Below are 24,942 nucleotides of genomic sequence, written 5' to 3'. Positions count from 1 at the left end.
AATACATCTAGTTAATTTCTGGATGTATAGCTTTATCTTTATCTTTAGCTCTACAATGTACATGCTATTTTATAAATACACTCTTCTTCCAACAGGATCCTCAATATTTTTCTGTATCAATAAATATGGAATAAAAACCTTTCTAGGCCTATAGGTGATCAGAAAAGGAAGAAAAGATATGGGACATCATGATCAGCAAGACCTGATGGTGGGTGAGCTTATGCTGCTACTTGAAGGATGTGCAGGATTTAGAATACCAGATAGGAGATGAGAGTCTCCCGGAAGAACAGCAACATGGAAAACTGCAGGAAAGGGAAAGAGCATGGGTCAGGCATGGCCCAGTGGGCGGACCAGTGTGGCTTCCTGTGGGTAAGTGGGGAAAGGCAGAGAGAAGGATAGACCCAGGCAAAGAGAAGCTTTAGAGCACCTGTTCATTATCAAGAAGAAATGAATTTGAATGGCAGTCCACAGTGAAATACAGAAGACTCTCCACATAAAGAGAATTGTTACAAATTATCCACAGTACTAATTGAAAAACTGGGATTCCCCTCTAGAGAGCTTTAAAAAAGACAGATGTGACAGGCGCACTGACTCACATCTGTAATCCCAGCACTTTGGGAGACCAAGGCAGGTGGATCATGAGGTCAGGAGTTTAAGACCAGCCTGGCAAAGGTGGTGAAACCCTGTCTCTACTAAAAATACAAGTATTAGCCAGGCATGGTGGCGAGTAACTGTAATCCCAGCTACTGGGGAAGTTGAGGCAGAGAATTCATTGAACCCGAGAGGCAAAGGTTGCAGTGTGTTGAGATCATGCCGCAGCACTCCAGCCTAGGTGACAGAGTAAGACTCTCAAAAAAAAAAAAAAAAATTACAGATGTCTGAGCTCAAATAAAGATCTATTGTAGATACTTGCAATGCATTTGCCTTATCTTAGCTCACCTTAGCAGTAGGCAATTTTACAACATTTCTGGCATACTGTTTTTCAAACTGTGGGGACAATAGTCAGTTATGACATTAGTGAGTCATCATCAGCAGTTTAAAAAAGAAATTTGACTAAAGTATAAAGAAGTTAAACATCAGAATATGCTGCCACTGTTAACAGTCTCAAGAGCCTATTTGTGTAAATGAGGATTTTCAATCTTGCGTCAATTAAAATAACAAAAACACATAGCTGCAGCATTAAATAAAGTATTTCCTAATTTTTGGTTTGGTATTGTTTGTTTTTGATTTGTTTCCATTTTGTGTTTACAGATTAATAAAACAAATATTCACATTATACATTGCTTTTACCTGATCATAGATAATAAAGATAAGAATTGTTTCATGAAACTTCATGTTCTTATTATGTGAATGTATATGTACTAGTTGAAAGGTAAGATGTATTTCTTACTGAGGACAATGGGGAAAAACTTTTGGAAAAATTACTGAGAACTTTACTTAAAAACAATTTATTTATCTGGCAAGCAGTCTATTTTGTTGATCTTTTCAAAACCACTAACTCCTGAATTTATTGATTTTTTGAAGGATTTTTTTATGTCTCTATCTCCTTCAGTTCTGCTCTGATCTTATTTCTTGTCTTCTGCTAGCTTTTGAGTTTTTTTGATCTTGCCCCTCTAGCTCTTTCAATTTTGACGAGAGGGTGTCGATTTTAGATCTTTCTTCGCTTCTCTAGTGGGTATTTATTGCTATAAATTTCCCTCCAGACACTGCTTTAAATGTATCCCAGAGATTCAGATACACTGTGTCTTCAAAATAGACAGACCGCTAGCCAGATGAATAAAAAAGAAAAGAGAGAAGAATCAAATAGATGCAATAAAAAACGATAAAAGGGATATCACTACTGATTCCACAGAAATACAAACTACCATCAGAGATTACTACAAACAACTGTATGCACATAAACCGGTAAACCTAGAAGAAATGGATAAACTCCTGGACACTTGCACCCTCCCAAGCCTAAACCAGGAAGAAGTGGAAACCTTGAACAGACCAATAACAAGGGCTGAAGCTGAGGCAGCAATTAATAGCCTACCAACCAAAAAAAGTCCAGATACAGACAGATACACAGCTGAAGTCTACCAGATGTACAGAGGAGCTTGTACCATTCCTTCTGAAACTATTCCAAACAGTACAAAAAGACGGAATCCTTCCCAAATCATTTTATGAGACCAACATCATCCTGATACCAAAACTCAGCAGAGACTCAACAACAGCAACAAAAACTTCAGACCAATATCCATGATGAACACAGATGCAAAAATCTTCAATAAAATACTGACAAACCAATTGCAGCAGCACATCAAAAAACTTCTCCATCATGATCAAGTAGGCTTCATCCCAGGAATGCAAAGCTGGTTCAACATACACAAGTCTATAAATGTAATCCACCACATAAACAGAACCAAAGACAAAAACCACATGATTATCTCAATAGATGCAGAGAAGGCCTTTGACAAAATTCAACAGTGCTTTATGCTAAAAGCTCTCAATAAACTAGGTATTGAAGGAACATATCTCAAAATAATAAAAGCTATTTATGACAAACCTACAGCCAATATCATACTGAATTGGGCAAAACCTGGAAGCATTCCCTTTAAAATCTGGCACCAGACAAGGATGCCCTCTCTCACCACTCCTATTCAATATAGTATTGGAAGTTCTAGCCAGAGTAATTAGGCAAGAAAAAAAAGATAAAAAGTATTCAATTAAGAAAGGAGGAAGTCAAATTGTCTCTATTTGCAATCGACATGATTGCATATTTAGAAGACCCTATCATCTCAGACCAAAATCTCCTGAAACTGATAAGCAACTTCAGCAAAGTCTCAGGATACAAAATCAATGTGCAGAAATCACACATTTCTATACACCAATAACGGACTAACAGAGAGCCAAATCATGAGCAAACTCCCATTCACAATTGCTACAAAGAGAATAAAATACTTAGGAATACAACTAACAAAGGATGTAAGGGACCTCTTCAAGGAGAACTACAAACCACTGCTCAAGGAAATAGGAGAGGACACAAACAGATGGAGAAACATTCCATGCTCATGGTTAGGAAGAATCAATATCGTGAAAATGGCCATACTGACCAAAGTTATCTATAGATTCAATGCTATCCCCGTCAAGTTACCAATGACCTTCTTCACAGAACTGGAAAAAAACACCTTAAAATTCATATGGAACTAAAAGAGAGCCCGCATAGCCAAGACAATCCTAAGCAAAAAGAACAAAGCCAGAGGCATCATGCTACCTGATTTCAAACTATACTACAAGGCTACAGTAATCAAAACATGGTACTGGTACCAAAATATAGATATAGACCAATGGAACAGAACAGAGGCCTCGGAGGGAACAACGTCACATATCTACAACCATCTGATCTTTGACAAACCTGACAGAAACAAGCAATGGGGAAAGGATTCTCTGTTTAATAAATAGTGTTGGGAAAACTGGCTAGCAGTGTGCAGAAAGCAGAAACTGGACCCGTTCCTGACACCTTACACTAAAATTACCTCCAGATGGATTAAAGACTTAAATATGAGACCTAACACTATAAAGACCCTAGAAGAAAACATAGGCAAAACCATTCAGGACATAGGCGTAGGCAGGGACTTCATAACTAAAACACCAAAAGCATTGGCAGCAAAAGCCAAAATAGACAAATGGGATCTAATTAAACTCCAGAGCTTCTGTACAGCAAAAGAAACAATCATTAGAGTGAACTGGCAATCAACAGAATGGGAAAAAATTTTTGCAATCTACCCATCTGACAAAGGGTTCATATCCAGAATCTACAAAGAACTAAAACAGATTTACAAGAGAAAAACAAACAAACCCATCAAAATGTGGGTGAAGGATATGAACAGACACTTTTCAAAAGAAAACATATATGAGGCCCATAAACATATGAAAAAATGCTCATCATCACTGATTATTAGAGAAATGCAAATCAAAACCACATTGAGATACCACCTCATGCCAGTTAGAATGGCAATCATTAAAAAATCTGGAGACAACAGATGCTGGATAGGATGTGGAGAAATAGGAACACTTTTACATTGTTGGTGGGAGTATAAACTAGTTCAACTATTGTGGAAGACAGTGTGGCGCTTCCTCAGAGATCTAGAAATAGAAATTCCATTTGACCCAGCAATCCCATTACTGGTTATATACCCAAAGGATTATAAACTGTTTTATTATAAAGACACATACACACGTATGTTCCTAGTGGCACTGTTTACAATAGCAAAGACCTGGAACCAACCCAAATGCCCATCGATGATAGACTGGACAAGGAAAATGTGGCACACATACACCATGGAATACTATGCAGCCATAAAAAATGATAAGTTCGTGTCCCTTGTAGGGACATGGATGAATCTGGAAACCATCATTCTCAGCAAACTGACACAAGAACAGAAAATCAAACACAGCATGTTCTTACTCATAGGCAGGTGTTGAACAATGAGAACACAGGGATACAGGGAGGGGAGCATCACACACTGGGGTCTGTTGGGGGGTGCCAAGTGAGGGACAGCGGTGGGGTGGGGAGGTCAAGGAGGGATAATGTGGAGAGAAATGCCAGATGCAGGTGACAGGGGGGATGCCGGCAGCAAACCACATTGCCATGTGTATACCTATGCAACAATCCTACATGATCTGCACATGTACCACAGAACCTAAAGTACAATAAAAAAGAAAGAAAGAAAGAAAGAAAACAAGTTACATACTTCATGCATATTCTGCTTAGTTTCTGAATTTGTTGAGACTCTTTTGGTTAATAAATAACAGAAAAAACAACTTGTACTATGAAAACAAAAATGAGGAGAGGTTACTTTGAAGGCTATAAGGTACCTCCCAGAACCAAAGCCTTTTGAATGCAACTGTGCCTCACTGGAGAGTGGAGCTCAAAATTGGAAGGTTGCAAGGAAGCTCAGCCCTTTTCTACCTCCTCCCATCTCTGCTTCCCTGGCAGGCCTGTTCCTTCTTCCGGTGCAGACTGGTTTCTGGGTCCTCAATGTCCACAGTAAAGCCCAGGTCTACATGCTTCATGTTACCGTTTTTAGGACCCAGAAAGTTTTTTTCTTCTATCTTCCTCTTAATTTCATTACTCAGTCCCCATCTCCCAGTGAGGAAAGAAAACTTGTTTGGGTCAGTTCAAGTCAGGTGTACCGTTGGTCCAGTCAACTGTGGGCTGCAGAGAAGAGGGATAGAGTAATGGAGCCCTGATGGGATCTAGATTTCTACTCCAAAGAAAGAGAACGGGAGAGAGCTGGGCAGATAATCCAAATGGCCCCTGGTGCATGTTCAAAACTCTTTTTTCTAGAAACTAGTAAATTCTTATTTGTTGAGTCAAAGAAATCAAGATTCTGCATGTGCCCAAAATGAATTTGAGTATCAAATTCAAAGAGATACTTTTTCTCAATTAAAAAAAAAATAGACAAAAACACTGTGGCTTGCAGGCAGTTGAAGAACCTCTTAGAAATGTCACATTTCTTTCTGCAATATTCTAAGCTGGAAACAGAAATGCAGGGAAAGAAACAAAAGTGAAAACAAACCCAACACCAATAAATATGTAATGTGAAGTGATCAGCAACAAGAAGGATCAAGACTATTTGATAACCAAACACCAAAGAGAGGTGACCTTAGGCATACCTTGGAACATAAAAATCTTGCTTTGCAGGATGGCTTTATTTTCTGTGTTAAATCTAATCAAATTGTTTGCAGTATTGTGTGGCTTGGGTGTGGTGGTAGAAGCCTGGGGTGAGTCACAATGATGACCAATTGTGGTTTCTTTTTCTCTATAGTGAAGAAATGTGGTTTGCTCAGCATATCATCCCAGTCTAAATGCCTTCTGGATAGGTTACAGGAAATACCTATTAATGGACAAAAGACAGGCTGAGGGAGAAAATGAAGACAAGGCCTGGATTTAGATAACAATTTTTTGGGCAAGAGGGGGTAGGTTAGGCTATATAGAAAGGATAAAATAATTGATTCAAAATCTTCTGTATAACAAAAATATAAGAATTCTTATAATAAAAGTTGATTCCTATGAATGACTGTGTCTGGATACATTCCAGACAGAAATAACACGTTAAAATATTCATCTAGCTTTGGTAAGTATTCGAAGCAAGCAGTTGGCTGTAGAGATATTTGGACTGCTAAAATTTCTATATAGAAAATTAATCCCATAAGGTGGTGCTTGTGAGTGGGAGAAAAATGAAAGTTACTGGAAAGGGGCAAGAGTTCAAAAATATAACTTGATTTCCAGAGATACACTTGCTTGTCTGAAAATGTAATTTTGTAGACCAGGTGCAGTGGCTCACACCTGTAATCCCAGCACTTTGGGAGGCTGGTGGATCACTGAGGTCAGGAGTTCAAGACCAGCCTGATCAACATGGTGAAATCCCATCTCTACTAAAAATACAAAAATTAGCTGAGTGTGGTGGTGGGCACCTGTAATACCAGCTACTCAGGAGGCTGAGGCAGGAGAATCACTTAAACCCAGGAGGTGGAGGTTGCAGTGAGCCGAGATCGTACCTCCAGCCGTTTCTGCAGTCCAGCCTGGGCAACAGAGTGAGACTCTGTCTAAAAAAAAAAAAAAAACCATGTAATTTTGTGACTCAGTTTTCCGTGTCGCCTCGAGGTCTGAGGGGCCATGATGAACTTGCACCTATCCCAGGACAGGAACACGGTAGTACTTTGGGTTTAGTAAGTTCATTACCATGCACACATCATGCCAAATTTGGTTTCTTGTTGCCTAACAAATGTTAAAGTTATTTCAAATAACCAGCCACTCTATCAGCACATACGCAAAAGAAATAAACCAAAAAAAAAAAAAAGAAAGAAAGAAAATGAAAAATGGAAGAAGTCCCCATTATTGGGAATGAGCACATCAGCATGAATTCTGGCTGCTAGCTCAGGTATGTGGGTCCGGATTAGAGCTTTCCCGAGGTACTGCTCAGCTATGGCTCATTTTATGATGTAGAGAATGTCTGGAATGTGGGTTGAATGGCAACAGATCAGGAACATTCATTGACTAGACAGGAGGTTGCTTCTAACTGGGGATCCAACCAAAAATGCTTTGCCCCTGTCCAAAGAACATTCAGAGATTTTGAAATTTTTAACTATTAATAATAAATGCAATTTAATAATTGCAACCAGCATTTATTGAACAATTATCATACATGAGGCACTATGTCAAGTGCTTTAATACATTGCCTTATTCCATTGTCGGAATAACCCTAGGATGTGGGTATTCAGCTTTATCATCCACAGGTAGCAGGTAAGAGAACTGATGCTCAGAGTGATTAAGTAATTTGCTTGAGGTATGCGGTCCATAAGTGGCAGGGCTGGGATTTAAACACAGCTGTGTGGATCTAAAACTCTTAGGCTTTACCCACTATGTTGTATTGCCAAAATATGGCAGTCTCCAGCAAACGTGATGTGATGTTTACTTGGGTATGTTTCTTTCTTTCTTATTTTAATTTTTTTTTTAAAAAAGACGAGGTTTCTCCATGTTGGTCAGGTTGGTCTTGAACTCCCGACCTCAGGTGATCTGCCCACCTCCGCCTCCCAAAGTGCTGGGATTACAGGCATGAGCCACAGCACCCAGCCTCTTTTTTTTTTTTTTTTTTTTTTTTTTTTTGATATGGAGTCTCACTCTGTCACCCAGGCTGGAGTGCAGTGGTTTGATCTCGGCTCACTGCAACCTCTGCCTCCCCGGTTCAAGCAATTCACTGCCTCAGCCTCCTGAGTAGCTGGGATTACAGGCATGGGCCACCAGGCCCGGCTAATTTTTTATTTTTAGTAGAGATAGGGTTTCATCATGTTGGTCAGGCTGGTCTTGAAGTCCTGACCTCGTGATCTGCCCACCTCTGATGTCCACCTCAGGCCTCCCCAAACACTGGGATTACAGGCCTGAGGCACCATGCCTGGCCTTACCTGGGTGTTTCTTTGACTCTGTTATTTACTTCTTTATAGGAATACTGTTTCAAGTATATATTTATATGCAAATTGATTCCTAGGTAGAACAGCCCATTGGTGGAGCAGTCAGAACACACACAATATTTATGGATTAAATTCTCTATCTTCTATAGGTACAGTGTGTGGTGCCCCAAAATCATTACAATAATAACACCAAAGATCTCTGATCACAGATCACATAACAGATATAATGAAAAAAGTTTGAAGTGTTGCAAGAATTACCAAAATGTGGCACAGAGACATGCAGTGAACACATGCTGTGATGCTATTGACATGTTCGAGGCACGGTTGCCACAAGCCTTCATTTTGTAAAAAACACAGTATTTGTGAAGTGCTATAAAGCAAGAGCAATAAAATGAGGTATTCCTGTATTTACTTGTCTGTCTCTTCTAATTGTAAAGTTCTTTAGTGTAAGACGTCTCCAGTACTTCCCCATAGCAGGCATCTGTTACTGAGTAAATAAAGGAATAAATGATTACCTATGTGCAGACAATAATGTAGCAAAAGCTATTTATTTATTTATTTATTTTTAGTTTATTTATTTTTTTCTTGAGACAGAGTCTTACTCTGTCACCCAGGCTGGAGTGCAGTGGTGCAATCTTGGCTCACTGCAACCTTCACCTCCCGGGTTCAAGGGATTCTCACGTCTCAGCCTCCCTAGTAGCTGGGATTACAGGTGCGTGCCACCACAGCCAGCTAGTTTTTTGTATTTTTAGTAGAGACAGGGTTTCGCCATGTTGCCCAGGCTGGTCACGTACTCCTGAGCTCAGGCAATCTGCCTGTTTCGGCCTCCCAAAGTGCTAGGATTACAGGCATGAGCCACCACTCAGGACCCCAAAGCTATCTATATTTAAAAGGACCTTCCTCAAATTAGTAAATGCTGGTCCATGTTATCAAAGTTCCAGTAATTCTTCACTGGCTACAAGAGAAAGTGAAGCATCAGGGGCTTCAACTTCTTTGAAATTCTTCTTTTACTCATAATCATTAATGCATTGTTTAGCAATTGTTCTGCTTATGTGAGTTCTGACTCTTAAACTAGGCCTAAACTATCAGTCCCGGGAGGGCAGGAAATGCATCTTTTTAGTCTCTAAACCTACCTTCTACTCATCCTTTCACAGCGCTTTACATAGGATGTCTCAAGAAATACATAACCGGTTTGAACTCAATTTTTTTTTATTGCATTTTAGGCTTTGGGATACATGTGAAGAACATGCAAGATTGTTGCATAGGTACACACATGGCAGTGTGATTTGCTGTCTTCCTCCCCATCACCTATATCTGGCATTTCTCCCCATGCTATCTCTCCCCAACTCCCCACTCCCCCGCTGTCCCTCCCCTATTTCCCCCTGACAGACCCCAGTGTGTGACGCTCCCCTTCCTGTGTCCATGTGTTCTCATTGTTCATCACCCGCCAATGAGTGAGAACATGCGGTGTTTGATTTTCTGTTCTTGTGTCAGTTTGCTGTGAATAATGGTTTCCAGGTTCATCCATGTCCCTACAAAGGACACGAACTCATTGTTTTTGATGGCTGTAAACTCAATTTTTAAAAACTTTGTTGGAAAATACCTCAAACTTTAATGTCACCAAGTCAGTGGAAACCATTCCAGAGTTTGAATAAAGTACTTCAGGGATCAAAACCTTGAATCTGGGACATTCAGACTCCCTAGTAAGAAAATCATTGTAGTTCTTGGGGTGGAGGCCAGGAAGGAGAAGTTTCCTGTCACCTCAAGGCTACAGCTTTTGTGTTTGTTTAAATTGCTGTAGTGGTGTGGTCACCATCATAAAAACACCTTGTTTTCAGACTTATGGCATACTTTCCCTCGTTTCTGAATGTAACTGATACCAACAATCATTTTCTTTTTCCTGAGTGGACATAGTCCCGATATCTAAGTTGTTTCATTTTTATGTATAGATTCCTGCAGTACTGCCTGTTTGTTGAAATACTAGATACACAGATAGTAAGTAGAATCCTTTAAGAGAAAATGCATTTCAATCCTCTTCTTCCCCCTCCCCGCTCCCTCAAAATTAAGAATGCTGCTAGCGTACCCTTTGAGGAAGAAGTGAGAATTCCTAAAATGAGGAGGTAGAGAGGAAACCAGAATTCTGTTCTGCCAGGCTCCATATAGCATAACAGATCTCTCCTTAAAATCTGCCTTCTGGCCAGGCGCGGTGGCTCATGCCTGTAATCCCAGCACTTTGGGAAGCTGCAATGGGTGCATCAGTTGAGGTCAGGAGTTCAAGACCAGTCTGACCAACGAGGTGAAACCCCGTCTCTATTTAAAAATAAATAAATTAGCTACTAAATAAATAAATAAATTAGCTGGGTGTGGTGATGCGCCTGTAGTCCCAGCTATTCAGGAGACTGAGGCAGGAGGCTGCAGTAGTGAGCCGAGATCGCGCCACTGCACTCCTGCCTGGGTGAAAGAGCGACACTGAGACTCCAAAACAAAACAAAACAAAACAAATCTGCTTTCTCTCTCTTCAGTTGTCTAAACCCCAATCCTGCAGACAGCTGTGACCCCAGGTCCCAAAATGATGTTGCTATTGCAGGGTAACAAACAGGTTTTCTGTCAGGCCCGACGGTGAACCAGCAGCAACTGCAGGCTGACAGTCTCTCACAAGAGCGTGTCCTAGTAGGGCTTGTTAAATTTCACTTCCAACCCCAAACCAGGAAGTGCTGTTTAAGATGAGCCCAAGACAAAAGCAATCTAGCTTCAGAAACAGAACCCGCCAGACTGTAGAAAGACTATAACTGTTTAATAACGGTTTAAATTTGGGACTGTTCTCCGGTTTGCACTGGCATCTATGATCTCCTCCCCATAAAAGTTTATTAAAGTTCAAAATTGCCAAAAAACAAAGTAAAATCATATAAAGCATACACAGGCGCGTGCACTCAAACACTCACACACAGACCAATTGTTTTTATGATCCGCTTCCTTATCTAGACAGTCCAGGCTTGAGCCAGATTTGAGTTGGTAAACTCTCAGCTAAAGCAGGGCGGAATGTAAAAAAGTATCTACTTCTCCGGATTCTTGGGAGGAAGGTCGAAGGGTAAACGGGCCACGCCCGGGTCCCGCTCTCTCGTTGCACAACTGCAAGATCGATCTGGGCATCGAAGGAGGAACGCTGTAACCTCCAACCCCTTTTTTCTGACCAACCGGGACCCGAGCAGTGCTGGGGCCGGGGAGGGTCACCCGTTGAGGACCGGGGCGGAGGGTGTTAAGTTACAGGGCAGGAGCCCGGGTCCCCCCGCGGGCAGGAAGAGGAGGGCCCAACGGGGCGAGGGGAACCCCTGTGCAGGCCTGGGGTGGGGTCGGAAAAGCTGTCTCACAGCGCGCTCCAGGGCCCTCCGCTCCCTCCCTCCCTCGCTGGCCTCCCCGCCACTCTCTGCGGCGCCTTCCCGGAGGCAGCGCCCGCAGCGGCCTCGCCATGTCCCAGCCCGGCCAGAAGCCCGCCGCCTCCCCGCGGCCCGGGCGCGCTGCCGCAGCCCGCCGCACCCAGGAGGTGAGTGGAGCTCCTGTCGGCGCCGCGGGGCTGGGAGACTGGGGACCGGGTCTCGGAGCTGTGGCCGCCCTCCAGGGGCGTTGCCGGGCTGGCCGATCTGCCGCCCCCGGCGCCCCGGCGGGGCAGGGAGAGGGACAGGGAGAGGGCTCCTGGCTCGGCCGCTGCTGGGCAGGTGGCTGGAGGTGGCCGCGGTTTCCTGTCCGGCTCAAGAGCGCTGGGCGTGGCGTTGGCCGGGTATAGTGGGTGGGGGGCGCGTCGAGAAAAGTTGGCTGGTGAGACATGGTGAATGAGGATGAGGATGAAAGGGGAATGAGGTTCACTCAGGACCCCCGAGTGAGTGGGGTGGTTTCACTGGACAGCGGAATCTAGTCTTCTACGCTAGTGCCGGGCCGCAGGGCGCGGCTGCCTGGAGACGCCGAGCCTCTTTCCTACTCAGCCCTGAGCCAAATCGGGCGGGCGGGGCGGGGCGGGGCGGGGCGGGGACCTGAGGGGCGGGGTCTACTACTGGCCCCGCCCCCAGGGTTCTGCCCACCTGGCAGCCTCGGGGTGAGCCGAGCTCAGTGCCAACCAAGTCCCGGCCAGGCATAGTGCGAGCCCGGCGCCCCCAGCACAGCACCCCGCGTCCTCGCCGGGTCCCCCGCCGTGCGGATCGGAGCCAGCCGGTTGTCGCCATGGCATTCGCCAGCTGGTGGTACAAGACGGTAAATAGGAGCGGTTGTGCCTGGGCAAGACCTGGAAGGGAGGGTGTTGGAAGGGAGTGTGTTGGCTTTGCCCTTCTGGGCGTGCGGACGAAGCGTTGTCCGAGGTTTGGCGGAGAAGGGTTGCGGACCGGGTGCGACCTCCTCACAGACCTCCAGGTTAGGCTCCGGGAAAGGCCGGGGACTCACCCTCTTGTGGTATGTGTGAGCGCGCCCGAGCGTGCGCGGCGTGTGCACCTCTCTCGCCCCGGTACAAGTGGGATGGAACTGGAATTGTTGCTGGAGGAATTCCGTCTAGGAGGTGGATTCCTGAATGAACTCGGACGCAGTTCATACGAGCTTAGATCTAGGGTTTGTTTTTAACCCCTAAGTAAACCTCAAAACTTTTAGAGGGAGGTTGTTGGACTTAACATTTGCCAATGCAAAGGAGAGGCAGCTGCAATGTAAGTCAAGGAGAAAATCCCAAACACCAAGGCGCAGAAGCAACTGAGATCTGAAACCAAGACCCTTGGACAGAGCCTTGGAGGGATGGGAGAGAGAAACCGAGGAAGTGAGAGAGGGAGGGAGAGAGAGACAGCGCGCAAGACAGCGATCTGCTCTGCACTTTATTGCTTTGGATGAGGGACGGGAACGTTCCATTTGTTTGGTGCACTGAATGTCTGTCTTACCAATTAGGTGTGATATCCAGTCAAGCTGGCACTTCTAATGTTTTGGAACCAGGAAGCATGATTTAACATTACATTGCCGTTCAAAAAAAAAAAAAAACACACAAAGGTTTTGTTGACAGTGAAAGCCAAAATGTTTATGTCCCCCATTGATTTATGGTGAGAATTTAAAAATTAGTTAGGTATATCTCTTTCTCTCTTAGCATGTGGTGTTGGAAAAAGCAAAGATGTTGGATTCAGACACTTTGGAGCTATAAATTGTATATAAGAATCAAGAAACTGTTACTTATCAGACAATGGGCATTTATTGATCATCTACTATGTGCCAGGCAGAATTATATCCACAAGTAGTGTTTTTAAAAACTATTTTTACTCTCCCTTTCTATATATATAGTATATATAATATATACTATATATGGAGATAGGCTATATATGTGTAGTGTGTATGTGTGCATATTTATAGTGTATATATATGTGTGCATATATAGTACTATATATATATACACACACACATACAATATACTATATAGGGTCTCTCTCACTATGTTGCCTAGGCTGGTCTAAAACTTCTGGTCTCAAGTAATCCTCCCACCTCAGCCTCCCAAAATGTTGGGATTACAGGCATGAGCCACTGCACTGGGCCTGCAAGTGCTTTTTAAAGCCTCCACATACATTGTGGAGAACAAAGAGTTTTTCTCAAATGGAAATAAGTCAACCTTTTCAACCTGCTTTCACATCTGTAAAATTGAAATGATATGCTCTACATAAGTACTGGTGAGGACTAATTAGATTCAAAATCAAGATGCCATTTACATATACTTTTAAGAATTGGGAATTCCAATTTCCCTTGAGATATTTCTTCATGAATGTTTCCCAGTGCATTTCCTGGACCTTTAAATGTAGCATTTTATTGATGTGCTAAGAGAAAAAGTTTGCTTTGAGTCATTATTGTCCTAAGATTCTTATCGAAATGAACCATGTACATTATCTGCAAATATGAGTAGTAGTAGTTCAGAGCTGACATAAGACTTCTCCTTCCACATTCATGATTCTCTAAAGGAAACTACTGGGTTACTTGGATGAAAGGAGTTTAAATCTATGCTGTTCTGTTTAGTCATAGTCTGATGTTTTTGCTAAAACCTCTCTTAGAATCCAATTTTGGTACTGTCATGAAAACTTTTTGCTGGTAGGAACTTCCTAGAACCAGCAACATGACTGTGATCAAGCTTTAACTTTTCCCAACAGAAATATAATGTGAGCTACATCTGCAGTTTTAGATTTCCAAGGAGCCACTTGAACAACAACATCATAAAGAGCAGGTGAAATTTGTGCTAATTGTTGTATTTTACTTAACCTACTACATCCCACATATTATTATTTCAACATGTAATCAGTGGATAAGCCATTAAGATATTTTACATTCTTTTTCATATTAATTCTTCAAAATCCAGTGTATATTTGCATGAACAGCACATCTCAATTCACGCTTGCTGCATTTCAAGAGTGTTCAGTAGCCACAGTGGCTAAGGGCTATACTAATGGACAGTATAGCTCTAGACCATGGGCTCCTAAACTTTCTTTTTTTCCTTTGGTAATAGGTAGGTGGTCAGAGACAATTTTGAGAATCAAATGGAATTTATGGACTGCTTTCCCACAACAAAATACATACAAATGTACACAAAATGCAGTTTCCAATATACCTTCAGGGAGTTCAGAGATTTCCAAAAGAACACCCATAAATCCCCCAAAGCTCCATGAAGCCAGTTTATATATATATAATACCTACATACATATATATGTATACGCATACATAAACATATATAATCCAATATAAATATGTGTGCATATTTTTATATAATATACACATGCATGTATAATACATATATAGACATATAGATTTATATGTGTATATGTCTACAGATATAAATACAGATGTCTGTATGTACACAGGCATGTATAATACCTATATAAATATAGATTCTTATGTGCATATATCTACAGATATAAATACAGATGTCTGTATATACACATACATGTATAATACATATATAGATATAGATTCATATGTGTATATATCTACAGATATAAATACAGATGTCTGTATATACGGACATCTCAGAATACCTCAGGTAAATCCTATAATTAAAATATCTTTGTGGAATCCTTTAAGTACTGAAAAAGTTTATAAATGATCTAACTTTCAAAATTTAGGCAGAATAAAATAAAATAATTAAAAGACATACCTAAGCTCGTTCGTTTAACAGCATGCCACCTTTAAAGCTAGTCAGTGAAACATCACAGTGTGTATTTCCACATTGAATGCCATCAATCGTATTGACTTCATCTTCTGAAGAATTATGTGGTTGTAGTACACACGCACACACACACACACACACACAACTTTGAAAGGCTAGATTTGAAGAACATCTTATGAGCAATGTAATGATCAAGCATGAAAGAAGGTAAATTTGGCCCACACCAGTAATCACATTCCTGAATCACAAGTTGATTCTATTAGGCTATGTTAATTAAAGGTGCTTCTTACCCTAATTAGATCCATAGACCTAGTGACAGCATGATCAAGGAGCACAGTCATTTGGGAGGCCCCATCATTGCAGCCAGTCTGGGAAGAGTGTTGCAAGCCTCCCATGGCAGGACAGATCTCTCGCTCATAGTGAATTTTAGGACTAAGGAAGGCAAATAATAGGGCCTGCAAAAAGGCCACAGACTTTAGGGTAATGAAAACATAGAGGTCAAATACAGCCTTTCTCTTTCACCTGATAGTCTTTGAATTAGTTTGCTCCCATTGTGTATAAGCCTTTTAAACTAAGAGTAGCATCTGATAATACTTTTCTTTAATCAGTTTTGGCACTTCCCAGAAAGTTAATTATATCCTACAAGCGCTTTTTAAAGAATGCTATAGCCCTCTGGGGGTGGGAACAGTGGGTGGTCATGTCAGATTCCAAGGTGGATAGGTGGGTGATTAGTCCTGACTAGATTGTCTCAGCAGATACAAGAGTACTCTAAGTAGACCATCATTTTTCCTCCTTGAGACATATTAAAGATGAAAATAATATTAACAGATACTAAAGTTCTGTTTTTTAAGTTCTCTCATTTTCTTTTCACGAAAACATACCCAGAAAGCTTTACAGCCACCATAAGTGGGGGCAGGTGGGGGGGAGTATATCAGATGTCTTCCAGTTAAGAAAAATGCAAGAACTCCATCCAATAAATACTGTTTATGTAAGTTACTTCCTCAGATGGAAAAGTCAGTTAACTCCGGAAGAAAAAGGTCTAAAGTTATAGTTTCCTAAAACTGTATGGAGTTCGTTTCGACTGTAGAAAACTCATAGAACATAAGAATACATTTGCTAAAGGTCAGAGATGTTCACAGTTGTTTATTGTCCACCTGCTGTGTGTCAGTTTTGTGCAGACTGCAGTGGACACACACACAAAAATAATTGTGTGGTGGTCTGCGCGCCTGGCCTCCTCTTGCATTTCATTCTCATGACCCACTGCTGTGGCAACAAAGTAACTATGTAAATTCTTCTGATACCCCTTTTGACTTAGGAAAAACTCATTAAGGCTTACTTCAGGTAAATCCTAGGAGCTGATCTGTGACAGGCAATAGATGCTACCTCTGAAAACTGGACACAAAGAGCATATACCTTTATGGTGTCATCTTGTCTTGTCCACTAAAATCTTAAAATGTTAGAAAAAAATGAATACTTGGGGTTCAATGAGACATAGGGATTTCAGAATTACAGCTATGCAGTTAATCCTTAATACATAGTAAGCATTAGTACACAGAACACGAGAAGAGTATAATGACCTCTTCATATACCAATCATTGATGTCAATAATTGTCAACATTGTGCCAATCTTATTTTATCTGTTAACCTTCACAGCTGCCAGCACACACACACAGACACACACACACACACACACACCCCCTTTCAACATATTTTAAGCATGGGAATTGCAAATCTAAGTGTCATCCTTGTAACTAAATTGCTGTAGTTTGTTGGGAAAATGAATTTTTTAACCCCCATGTAGTTTATCTCCTTTAGTATAATATGAAGATGTGAGAATAATATATAATACACAGTCATGAGATAGACAAAGTACTAAACAAAAGCTTTATCAGATGAAGCTTAGAAGGGTCATTTGTACTTCAGGAAAAGTAAAATACTAAATTCATCTGTTCTAGTGTTTACAGCCTTAGAACATGAAACCCTCAAACCTTTGCTCACTGGCTTCTAGTTCACCAGAGTCAGATTGCTGCCAGGGAAAAAGAAGGGAGTGTAATAATTTTAATTGTATTGTTAAAATGAATGAGGAAATGGGCCAGGCTCCTCACTAATGTCAGCTCTTTTCATAAATTTGCCAGCCCCTGGAATAGATACCATTAGCCCTATTTTACAAGAAGAAACTGAAAAATTAAATTATCTGCCCAAGGTCACGGTCACATAGCCTTACAAATCTATGCTCTTTCTGCCCTATCACAGTCAACTAAGAGACTGAAATGACCCTGAGTATTTAAAACAAACGGACTGTAACAGGGAATTGGTTACCCAGGTAACAGAAAAGTCTGGGAAGCCATCAGGAGATGGTGAGGCAACGCAGAGATTAGAAATTACAGGAAGCTGCTACCAACCCTAGTCTAGCTGGACACTGGGAGGACAAGGGTCACCTTGCAGAAGTTGGAATCACAGCTGACCTGTCCTGCAGGAGGTACTACTGGAGGAGAAGGGGGTGGGGCAAAGGGAATACCACCTGCCCACCACCTCTAGTCTCCTGGCAGTACCTGCTGTTGGCTAAATGCAACTTGAGGCCATCCATCAAGAGAATTGCAGCCAGCAAAGTTCCACTGCAACTTGAACAGAGCAGGAGTGGAACGAAGAATCCACCTGAAGGCAGACGCTCCTAGGATCTGCACCCAGGGAGATTGTTCTGAAACAAAACCAACTTTACAGAAGCTTTGGTCCTTCTGCTTGTTTGCTGAATCATCTTGCTTTAGCAACTAGAACACATATACAAATGTTAAGGTGTTTTTGTGGGAAATACCAATTTGCACATTGTCTCTTAATTTTTCAAGCTACTTTCTTGGCCTCTTTCTCTTTTGTCTAGCTTCCTGATCAGAAAAGAGCAAAAGTACTTCTCAGAGAACGTTTATAGGTTTGTGGAAACATGGTCATTCAATCAAGAATTATTTGCTGTGGTCCTACCAACACTAGGGAAAAAAGGATATAATTTATCCTGCGATTAGGAAGGCAATATGTAAGTTTATAAAGTCATCAGTAAGCAAGAGAGTGTACGATAAAGTGCTAATTTGTTTGCTTTACTGAGAAAATAGAGATTAATGTGCAAATATGAAAATATGATGCTTCATTAGTAGGGCAAAGCTCAGAATTAGGAAACACTGGTGTGGACATGGGGCACTGTGCTACTTCACTGAGCAATCAAAGTTTACCCAGGAGGAGCCCACAGACGCCCCAGTCGGCCTGACCCTGGGAACCTCCCCGCAGGTGCTGACTCGGTGGGATGGTTTGAGAAGTAGAACCTTCCACTTCCTATCATGGTGCCCACAAATCTTCCCCCAAAACCAGTGGTTCTCAGTCCTGGCTGTATATTAGAATCAGCTGGAGAACTTTAGAAAATTTATCCATGCCCAGGCCCCATTCTATGCAAACTAAATCTAAATCCCTGTGCCCTGGCACAAATGTTTCTAAAAGCTTCCCAGGTGCTTGTGACAGGCACAGAAGGATGCGACCCACTGCTAACCTGAAGGCTTTGTGATCCTCGGGAGCCCCTGGAACAGGCCTTTCTCAGTGTGTGTGATGGTAGAGAGCTGAGTTTCATACACTCCGAGAGTCCAGAGGGCACCAAGATAACTTTTTGTTGCCCCATGATTTTTCCACAGCTGTCCCTGGACATGCAAATACTATCTCGATGAAATTGTCACCAAATTGAAGAAGGAAAATTTTTAAGTTTTCAAATAATTCACCCACTAAAGCATATGATACAGTATTTTTTAGTATATTCACAGAGCGATCACAACCATCACCACAATGTTACTTTACAATGTTTTCCTTTCGTCCTAAAAGAAGACCCATTAAATAAATAAATAAATGGCATTTCAGAAGCACACTAGCATTTGGTATTCTCACAACTGGACTTACACTGGCAAGGACTGCTTTTCTGTCTTCTTGCTTTTTTTTTTTTTTTTTTTTTCTGAGACAGAGTCTGGCTCTGTTGCCCAGGCTGGAGTGCAGTAGCGCGATCTCGGCTCACCACAACCTCAGTCTCCTAGTTCAAGGGATTCTCCTGCCTCAGCCTTTCCAGTAGCTGGGACTACAGGCATGCGCCATCATGCTTGGCTAATTTTTTTGTATTTTTAGTAGAGATGGGGTTTCACTATGTTGACTAGGCTGATGTCGAACTCTTGACCTCGTGATGCCCCCGTCCTGGCCTCCCAAAGTGCTGGGATTTCAGGTGTGAGCCACTGCGTCCAGCCTTCTTGCTTCTTTTATATGTGAAGAAGTTTCTTAGATTTTTTTTTTTTTAAAGACGGAGTTTCGCTCTTGTTGCCTAGGCTGTATTGCAATGGCACGATCTCGGCTCACCGCAACCTCTGCCTCCTGAGTTCAAGCGATTTTCCTGCCTCAGCCTCCCAAGTAGCTGGGACTACAGGCATGCGCCACCATGCCTGGCTAGTTTCTCTGATTTTTATCTTGTTTTGTGTGACGTGTTTCCTTGGCTGTCTATGTATCTGTGTGTATCTGGGTAACAACAGGGCGGGTGCCCAAATGTGGCAGAGCTGAAGCTTCTACCCTGGCAGAAGAAGCCCTGAGCTGGGTGAGAGCTCAGGCTCTGAGCCTTATTGCATTTAGCTCTTGTTGATTTTTTTTCAGATTTATGGGTTTGCTATGGCAGATTTTAAACATATAGAAGCTGTCACCTAGAATGAGGACAAAGGACAGTTCTACTTGCCAATTATGTGATAAAAATGGGAGTGAAAACAGTTTGGAAGATTATTCCTTCCTGAGTGAAGACAGCAAAGCCCTTTATGTGGTTTTTGTCCCTGGCTCTGGCTTCTGTAGCACATACCACCTTCATCTTAGCCCCGAGGTAGTCTCCTGTCTTCTACGGCCTTGTCCTCCCAATGACATTCTTTACTGTGGCATCCTGTCCTGCTCTTCCTGTCTTTGACCTCTGCTCTAGCTGCCAATACAGGACAGAATTTGTAAGTATTGTGTGTTCGGTTCATTTGTAAAACAAGTTTTAGAATAGGAAGATTTTGTTTTGTTATTTTTCATGCCCTTTGTTTTGTTTTCATTCCAGAGCACTGGCTTGCTCTAAAGACTTTCTTGATGATAATCCTAAGATCTCAGTTAGCTTTTCACTAGATCCAAAGTAGCCTGGCCTCTGGTCCTCATAATCCTGAGAGATATGACCATGGAGAGCATCACTGTTCAGATCTTTAGTTTCTTTATCCATGAACCAAGGCCACAGTGGGTACTCCCTAGAGTTGCTATGGGGAGCAAAGAAGACCACATAGGAGATGCCTGGCACTAGGCCGAACACAGAGCAGATGCTTAGGAGGTGTTAATTTCTTTTCTCTAATTAGTTTCGTGGTGCAATTCTCCTTTCCCAGCTGTCACTCCTTCCCTGTTCCCTGCTTGTCTCACTCTCCTCGATCCAGCAGTTACACGTCAGCAGAGTTTTCTCTCTTCACTTGTTAGAAAGACTCCTGCAGATTCCTGAGCTGAATCAAATTTGACATATGTCAACCCAAGTATTTCATTCCATCCTCTCAATTATGTGAAAAGTACTCAATTATTTCATAAATCTCTCTCAGCGAAAAGATACAATTGATTTTATATTATTAACAGACTGCTGAATATTACATAAGCTCCAAGAAAAGATCAGGGCAATGGTTACTTGATACAGTTGTTATTTACTGGAAGTTCTTGTTAATTCTCTTAGGGTGATAATGGTATTGGGTATATACCAATACCATTTGGGTGAATGTGCTCAAGTTTAAGGAGAGGCATGGTGAAAAGTTTAGGGTTAAAATTTCAGGATGTCTGCAATTTACTTCTAATACAGGTATGTAAAGACGTGTAGTGCCCACTTGTTTCTCTCTCTCCTCTCTCATGCAAACAGGGCAAAATATGGCAACTATGTTAATAGTTGTTGAAATCTAAGTGGGGGGATTATGGGCATTCATTGTATTGTTCTTTCAACTTTTCTGTCTGTTGGATATTTTTCATAATAAAAAGCTGGGCTTAAAATAGGAACTGTGTTGGGCATGGTGGCTCATGCCTGTAATCCCAGAGCTTTGAGAGGCCGAGGCAGGCAGATCACCTGACGTCAGGATTCCAGACCAGCCTGGCCAATATGGTGAAGCCCCATCTCTACTAAAAATACAAAAATTACCGAGGTGTGGTGGTGCACACCTGTAATCCCAGCAACTTGGGAGGTTGAGGCACGAGAATAGCTTGAGCCCAGGAGGAGGTTGCAGTGAGCCAAGATTGCACCACTGCTCTTCAGGCTGGGCAACAGAGTGAGACTCGGTCTCAAAAAAAATTAAAAAATAGGAAGTGGGCCGGGCGTGGTGGCTCAAGCCTGTAATCCCAGCACTTTGGGAGGCCGAGACGGGTGGATCACAAGGTCAAGAGATCGAGACCATCCTGGTCAACATGGTGAAACCCCGTCTCTGCTAATACAAAAAATTAGCTGGGCATGGTGGTGCATGCCTGTAATCCCAGCTACTCAGGAGGCTGAGGCAGGAGAATTGCCTGAACCCAGGAGGCGGAGGTTGCAGTGAGCCGAGATCGCGCCATTGCACTCCAGCCTGGGTAACGAGTGAAACTCCGTCTCAAAAAAAATAGGAAGTGGAAAAATATAATCCATGAAGTTTTTGAAAAGTTGACTTTTTATTATAAGTGAGTTTTATTGATGCCATTATACTTTTGCTTATTTTAAAATAGCTTTCTATTGTGAGCAACAATTTCCTTTGAAGTCAAAAAATAACAATGCTTATAATACATAATTTAAAAATTGTTATTATAAGTCAACATTTTAAAAAGCATTCATTATTTATGTCCCTCCCAAACTATTATTTGGAGCCTGCATAATTTTGAGAGGTTTTAAACATATCAATAGAAGCAAGTAACTGATAATGTTAGTTAATCTAGATGTCTACAAGGAAATCCCTTTTGAATTATCATTAGGAAACAATTTAAAACATTTTAAAAAAATAAATCTATATCCCTGTATTTTAAGGGAGAAAAGTCTGTACGTGCATTTACTGTGGGGTAATAAATTATGATATATATTTACCACAAAGTAGAAAGCAGAGTGAGACCCTTTGGAGAGCTTTGAACCTTGTACCAAACAGGAACAAGTCACCTTTTAAAGTTTTCTCATTTGTAAAATGGAATAATTACACCTCCTGACAAGTCAATGAGTCACTCAAATCAGTAAATACCCAATAAAACAGTGGCTATTATTGTTATTACTTACATTATGTAATCTGAAGAAATATGAATTACAGATAATAATTGAATGTGATATTATGGTTCTAAAATTACCAGTTCTGGAAGATTTGGTAATCTCTGTCTTTGTAGAATGTTTTTTAGAGATGTTTAAATAAAATTTTAGACAAATTTTTTTAGGGATGTTTAAATACAATTTTAAACAAATTTAACAGAGCTTATTCAAGCAAATGATGATTTATGAGTCGGCCAGTACTGAAAATCAAAAGTAGTTCAGAGAGCTCAGTACACTTCAGCAGCAAGAGCAGCAAGCTTTTACAGGTGAATGTGATTACAGAAAATATTATCTAATTCCATTTAGCATGTTCTAATGGCAAACAACAGATTTTAGTCAGAAAGCCTGCTTTGTGACTTTTTCCCATTTACTAGTTATATTTCCTTGTAAACACCATCAAATCACTATTATTCTAAGTTTTCTCATTTATGAAACAACATGAGCCTCTTTTTTGTATCAAATGAGACTCTATATGTAAGTGCCTTGTGTATAATTATAAATTATTATATTACCATTATTATTATCATTTTTAATTCAAATAATTTCACTGACCTATAAGTCCAGTTTATGAATCCTCTCTAGGGAACATAATAGCATTTTATATTTTGATTCAACTGATGGTGATTAGGATTGAATTCAACGGTGAACTTTTATTTTCTCCTATTTGGCTCTCTTTTCCCACTTTCTTGAACATCCCACAGTGTGCCAGAGATGAAATAATTCTTTGCACCCCCTATTCAGAAACATATAACTATTTTTTCATTTTCAAAAAATTTCAGTAAAGTTATGGTTTATTTTATCACCAACACAAATGAATATGTAAGCTACTTGAAGCTTTTATGCCCCATGTAAAAATATTTGCCTTTGGGAGAGGTTGATCAATGGGTATAAAGACAGTTGGTTACAAGGAATAAGATCTGTTGCTCTATTGCACAGTAGAGTGACTATAGTTAACAGTAATGTGTTATATACTTCAAAATAACTAGAAAACAGGATTTTGAATGTTCTCACCACAAAGAAATGATAAATGTTTGAGGCAATAGATTTAGCAATTACCCCAATTTGATCACTACCGAATATATAATTTCAAAAATCACCTTGTACTCCATAAATATGTACAAATTATGTGTCGATTAAAAATAAAATAAAACTTTTAAAAAATCGCATTTATCCTCAGTGTCCTAGTAAGAAAAATAATTCTGTTTATAGACATAATGAAATCTTAAAGCCATAATACATAGAAGAAGTTTCAGGTATGGTCTTTGTCCTTCAGGTCTTATCTTTCTGCACTGGTGAATACATGGAAGAACTCTAGGGAATTTCCTTGGAGGACTCTTGAGTCCATGCTGAACTGAGCCTTAAGTATGGCTTCAGATGAAACATGGTTCTTAGAGGTCTCATCTCCTTGATAAATGAGATGTCTACCATGCTTTAAACTTGAGCTTAAAGTTCATGAGACGTTTTGTAGGAGACAAGATGCCACCTTGGCATCACCATCAGCTCTGCATCTAGTTAATTACAGAATGACCTTCTGGATCCCAAATGAATGTCTGTAGCATCGCTTGATTTTTGAAAGCCACCTAATTTGTGAATTACCAACATTCTCAGGAAGAAGATTAAAGTGGTCCTTTTAAAAAAAGCGGCGGGGCGGAGGGGGGCACGGTGGCTCACACCTGTAATCCCAGCACTTTGGGGGGTTAAGGCAGGTGGATCACAAGGTCGGGGGATTGAGACCATCCTTGTCAACATGGTGAAACCCCATCTCTACTAAAACTACAAAAGTTAGCTGGGTGTGGTGGCGCAGGCTGGTAGTCCCAGCTACTCCAGAGGCTGAGGCAGTAGAATCACTTGAACCAGGAGTCGGAAGTTGCAGTGAGCCAAGATCATGCTACTGCACTCCAGCCTGGTGACAGAGTGAGACTCCATCTCAAAAAAAATCAAACAAACAAAAAAAGGGTATGCATTTAGCCTTTGGGGATTAAAATTACTATCATCTGTGTCATCTTCCTTTATTAAGCATCATTTTTTCCTTTTTTATAGCACGTCAGTGAAAAAACCAGTGAATCGCCTTCCAAACCAGGAGAAAAGAAAGGATCAGATGAGGTAATTTCCACAATGCTGGACTTTCATTTTCTCTTGCTTTTAAACTGCGAAGTCTGCCTTGAAATATTAAATAATGATGTCACAAAGAGCTTCTACTTTGCTTCATATTGGTAAATTTATATTTAACCAATATTTGATTCAAGAATATAAAGGGAAATCACTAAAAATACATTAAAAACATGTTCTTGGGAACAGATCCTATATGAATACTTTCCATTTAGAAAGAGGCCTTGGTTGCTTAGGGTGTTTTCTCTATAGGAATTGGTGAATCCAAATTGTTTTGTTGGTGAACCCGGCAAGTGTAGAAGGGAAAACAAATGTTGTAGTAGAGAGAAAAATCTTTTTTTCTGACAGTAAGCCATGAAAGGAGGATAGAGACAGCCAGATTAACCAGTCATTCAGGTTCATAAACAAAAGGAAGAGA

At 41.1% G+C, this 24,942-nt stretch overlaps 1 protein-coding gene across 3 annotated transcripts in view; it reads left to right on the top strand.

The window, feature by feature from the left end:
* Nucleotides 1-11,372: 11,372 nt before the first annotated feature.
* The window catches only part of CAST (calpastatin), a 109,582-nt gene continuing 96,012 nt past the window's right edge, over nucleotides 11,373-24,942 (top strand). For 2 of the 3 annotated variants that reach the window (XM_064376174.1, XM_064376173.1), the window contains exons 1-2: nucleotides 11,373-11,494; nucleotides 24,456-24,518. In XM_064376174.1, the coding sequence (XP_064232244.1) occupies nucleotides 11,420-11,494; nucleotides 24,456-24,518 (138 nt within the window). In that variant the 5' untranslated portion in view covers nucleotides 11,373-11,419. Of the gene's footprint in view, nucleotides 11,495-24,455; nucleotides 24,519-24,942 lie in introns of those variants that run through there. The other variant, XM_064376178.1, reaches the window with a different exon arrangement.

Source organism: Aotus nancymaae, unplaced genomic scaffold, assembly GCF_030222135.1.
Source record: "Aotus nancymaae isolate 86718 unplaced genomic scaffold, 86718_ANA_hifiasm-v0.15.2.pri h1tg000014l, whole genome shotgun sequence".
Taxonomy (NCBI): Eukaryota; Metazoa; Chordata; class Mammalia; order Primates; family Aotidae; genus Aotus; species Aotus nancymaae.
Note: the sequence above shows the minus strand (reverse complement) of the source record. Positions and strands in the feature narration are given on the sequence as shown.